Here is a 4,094-nt window from a genome sequence, read left to right as displayed (position 1 = left end):
TTCTTCTTCTTCTTCTTCTTCTTCTTCTTCTTCTTCTTCTTCTTCTTCTTCTTCTTCTTCTTCTTCTTCTTCTTCTTCTTCTTCTTCTTCTTCTCACTTTTAAACTGAACTGCCTTGTGTGTGCGTCGCAATCAAGTAAGCGTGAAGGGTTTGGAGTACCTAATGCAGCTCTAGACTGCATAGCCCACGCGGCTCTGGTGGATTTTGAAGAAAAACTTTTTCTAGAGGAAGTCTTTTTTATTAATAAAGCCTCTGTTTTTAGACAAATGGCAGTGCCGTCGTGGCGGAGGAAGACGGCCGGCGAGGCGCGGCTTCTAAAAATATAACGCCATAGTCGAGGCGGTCCTCGCGGCGCGCTGCTGCTGTGCCCCAGTGACAGGCGCCGCTCGCGGACCGGACGTGGACGTGGAGATTGCAAGTGCCCGTGTGTGTGTCGCCTCCCGAAATAAATAATGCGGGATATCGTTCCCGCTCCCGAAGGGAGCACGATGACAATGTGACGTTACCCCCGTTACGGTGACGCCCGTGTCACACACGCTCAAGGACGGCGGGCCCGTGACGTCACCCGCTGGCGCCCGGCCAGCCGGTAGTGTTATAGGACTACTGGGCCAGGCCGCCGAGCAGCAGCACTCGCTGTACTCGCAGCAGGTCCGGCGCCGTCTGGTGGTCTGGCCAACATCTGCACCAGCAGGGCCGGCCGTATCACTCGCATGGCAATAACCGTGGCTGACATTTTAGTTTATGGAATTTTCGGTTGAGGTGTGCGTGTGGGATTTTATTGTTATACGCTTCATGGATATTCATGCGATTTACGTTACTTGATGTTATTCAGATGGCGTATTGGTTTACTTGCCCAGCCGTATTTTTTCAGTGTCCACGTTTTATGACTTGCTGCGGCCAGCCGGACTTGCTCACCTTGGCCCATCTTTAAGTTCAAAAGTTCACGACCTTAGTATCGTCATTATATTCTTGACCATAACCGTCTTTCGCACACACATTTGTTACATTTTCCTCAAATTTATTGAATGAATTTATTTTGTTCGCCCAACCATATAGCCGGCATAAGTGAACGAGTTTTGCAAACCGTGCCGCACTCTAACACCGCGTGGTGCGAATTTCCCCATGGGCGTTTCCCCCCCATAGCCTCGCAGGCACCGTCGCAGTGCCGGGGGCCAGCGAGTCGCCCGTCGTCCCATCGCGCCCCGCCTGTGTCAACATGCCGCTCGCGGCGGCTGCTATTTCTGGAATTCCGTCAGCCATTAAGGGAAGCCCATAGGGGGCCCCCGAGGCTGCCTGTATGGACCCCCTCGGGGGACCATATACGCGCCCTAATTTATTTACCAAGGCTGCGGGTGGACGATACCAGAAGTACATTAATTTCGAGGCGCTTTGCGCCCCTCGCGAGGGGCGCACTGTTGATGTGTGCTCCTGCCATGTGTGTGGTGTTTACTGAATGGGGGACTTAACTGCATTCCACATACCCACCCATAGGCCGCGCGAAAGGGTGACTGCTCTGCTTTTATCGAGTCATTGTGGGTAAAGGAAAGAAAGGCAATTAGGAAGTTTCTGGTTTTCGATGGCAGTGGACTCGCGTTGGAGCGGGCTTAGCACGTGGATGGGCTCGCTTCCAAGAGCATTCCCTGTCTTTCTCGGGAAAGGGTTGAAAACCGGCGGGGTGGGAGACACAACACATTAACCCGTGGCTTGTTATTAGTAGAGGGAGGGGTTGCTGCTGCCAACGCCGCGGGGTACCCTGCCCAAGTGCAGAAACAAATGCAACAAAGCATGCTTGCAACTATAATAATTTCATGTATTTGCAATCTTAGAGAAGTAATTAGCCACAAAACGCTGGATCTTAATTTTAAATAATTTCATTTTCGCAGGCTTTGATTTTCCTCTAGCAGATGATACGTAGTGTCAGCAGCTTGTACTGTTGTAAATTTAAAAGTTTGCCAGCGTAAAGTTGTTTCTTTGCTGTTTTAAATTTGCAAACCGCCTTATTTATTTTTATTTTTTTATTTTTGCAGTGCTGCTGGGGCTGACCGCGTGCGCGTGTCGTTCTTCGAGTGCTCCAAGCCGCAGGTGGTGGAAGGGGGTGACGCCTTGACGCCCGAGGACCTGGATGCGCCCGACGGGATGGCGGCCGACTCCAACTCGCACGGATACGTGCGGCAAAACAGGTGACCTATCCGTTCCTTTCACACTCCCGGAAAACAAAGTTCGACACAAAGTTTGAACTTCGAATCACCGGGGTAAACAATACCACCACCAGACACCGAATTTGTGCACCAAGTCTATTTAAAAAATTCTCTTTTAAAACGAGAAACATAGTTGAAATTAATATTGTTCTTGAAAATTTGAGAGCAATTATCAATGTATAACCACACTTCGCAGTGTGCACTATGGGTATAGTGTAGTGATTGAGCGTTTTCGGAACTTTCGGAACTTATCTCCCATAGTTGCTAAAGGGTCGATCAATCAATTCATTCCCCCACGCCCCCGCACCCACCCGTCCGATCCGCCGGATATGCCCATGGGAGCGTCCCCTCGCTCCCGGACGCGCTGTGTCCGTACCGTTAAACCACACCCGGTACGGTGCAGCGGACTTAACGGGCAGTGCGTCCGGCGTCCGCTCATGTCTCGCGGACACAACGGCTCCGCCCTTGCTGCAGGGCCGTCCAGGGCCCATACCGACCCCCGGCCAGTTTTGTCAATAATCTACCCCAACTCAGAAGAAAATTTAAAACTAGGAAGTTACCGTCCTTTAATTATTAAATTACATTTAACTTTTTCGACATACTTGGGCCATACTCTGCGTTGACGATACACACGAATTAAGAGCGCTGTTTGAGTTGGCAACACTGTAATGGGTTGGGTTGTTGGGCAGGCGTGGGCGCGTGGGGTACGGTGGGTGTTGGAGCACCTGTCGTCTGTCTTTGGAAAGGGAAAAGAGAGAGGGGGGAGCATCACTTTCACTTGTGATGGGCTTAGCGAGGAGGATTTTGGGGGGTGTGCGGTCGTAGTGGTGAAGGGGGTGGTGAGGGGGTGCGAATAGAGGAGGGGGGGGGGGTTAACCGGTCCCCGCAACGCAACCCCGTCGCATACCAGCGGCCACAGACCTCCGACAGGGTCTGTCGGAGTGCACTGGAACTGCAACGCCGCGCTGATTATCGTGTGCGAGGCGACACACGCTAACAGGGGCCTCGAGGGCCTCCGGGCGGCCCCCGGCTGTGCAGCACTGAGTGCCCTCCATGTAGCCCTGGCGGCCCCGGCCGCCTCTCCAGCCGGGGCGCGGCGGGCGGCGTTTGGCACACTGGCACACCACCACCACCCCTCCGCGGGCCACACCCCGCCACGCCCCGCCCCGCCACGCCACGCCCTTGTAGCAACTCTTGGGCGCGGCTGCAGCCCGGGCAGGGGTGTGCGGCCGGGGCTGGGTGGGGATGGGATGGGGCCCCCCCAGAGCTGCCCGCCACCCGCCATCCACACCACGTACCACGTCGGTCTTTTGTTTACACTACTGCACTGCAAAGCCCCTTTTCTCTCTCCCCCCCTCCTCCTCTCCTACCCCTGCTGATGTAGTACCCCTGCACTCCTCTAGACTTCCCCCTTCAACCACAACAACCCTCAGCCCTAGGCGGAGCTCCCCGCAAGCCCTGCTATCCGATCTGTTCCCTTGGCTGGCTCCAAATTGGTCCAGCGTCGATATCGGACGTCTGCGTCGCAAGGCAATTGAAGCCAGCCGCTGTCCAGTCGCCGTCCGCAGTCGCTGTCCAGCCCGACCACCTACCTCTGTCGGCCCCCTTCGTGTCCCCCTTAATGCTTTATCCTTCCCAACGCAATCGGTCCGCAGATAAGTTTTCCGCGTGGAGTTCGGAATAGGGTTGTCTTCCCGCCACCTCCAGCTGCTTACTCTGCTTGGCCTTTTCCTGGAGGCGTTCCATATTCCGGGCTGGCCTTATCTGTGCCTCGCGAAGGCGCTCAAATGACGATTGTGGCGGCGGCGATGGGGGCGGCGGTAGCGGCGCGGGGGGCGAAGCGGACAGCGCGTCGCCTAGCTGGCCGCACCCCTGCCCGCCCCCGCGGCCCGCCTC

General features: G+C 55.3%; 1 protein-coding gene across 1 annotated transcript in view; it reads left to right on the top strand.

The window, feature by feature from the left end:
- LOC113205482 (uncharacterized) overlaps positions 1-4,094 on the top strand; it is a 106,056-nt gene that overhangs the window by 81,801 nt on the left and 20,161 nt on the right. The window contains exon 3 of the mRNA XM_052272368.1: positions 2,028-2,180. Within this exon, the coding sequence (XP_052128328.1) occupies positions 2,028-2,180 (153 nt within the window). The remainder of the gene's footprint in view (positions 1-2,027; positions 2,181-4,094) is intronic.

This window comes from Frankliniella occidentalis, unplaced genomic scaffold (assembly GCF_000697945.3).
Source record: "Frankliniella occidentalis isolate FOCC.00 unplaced genomic scaffold, Focc_3.1 Scaffold202, whole genome shotgun sequence".
NCBI classification, from domain to species: Eukaryota; Metazoa; Arthropoda; class Insecta; order Thysanoptera; family Thripidae; genus Frankliniella; species Frankliniella occidentalis.
This window is presented reverse-complemented; position numbering and strand designations above follow the sequence as displayed.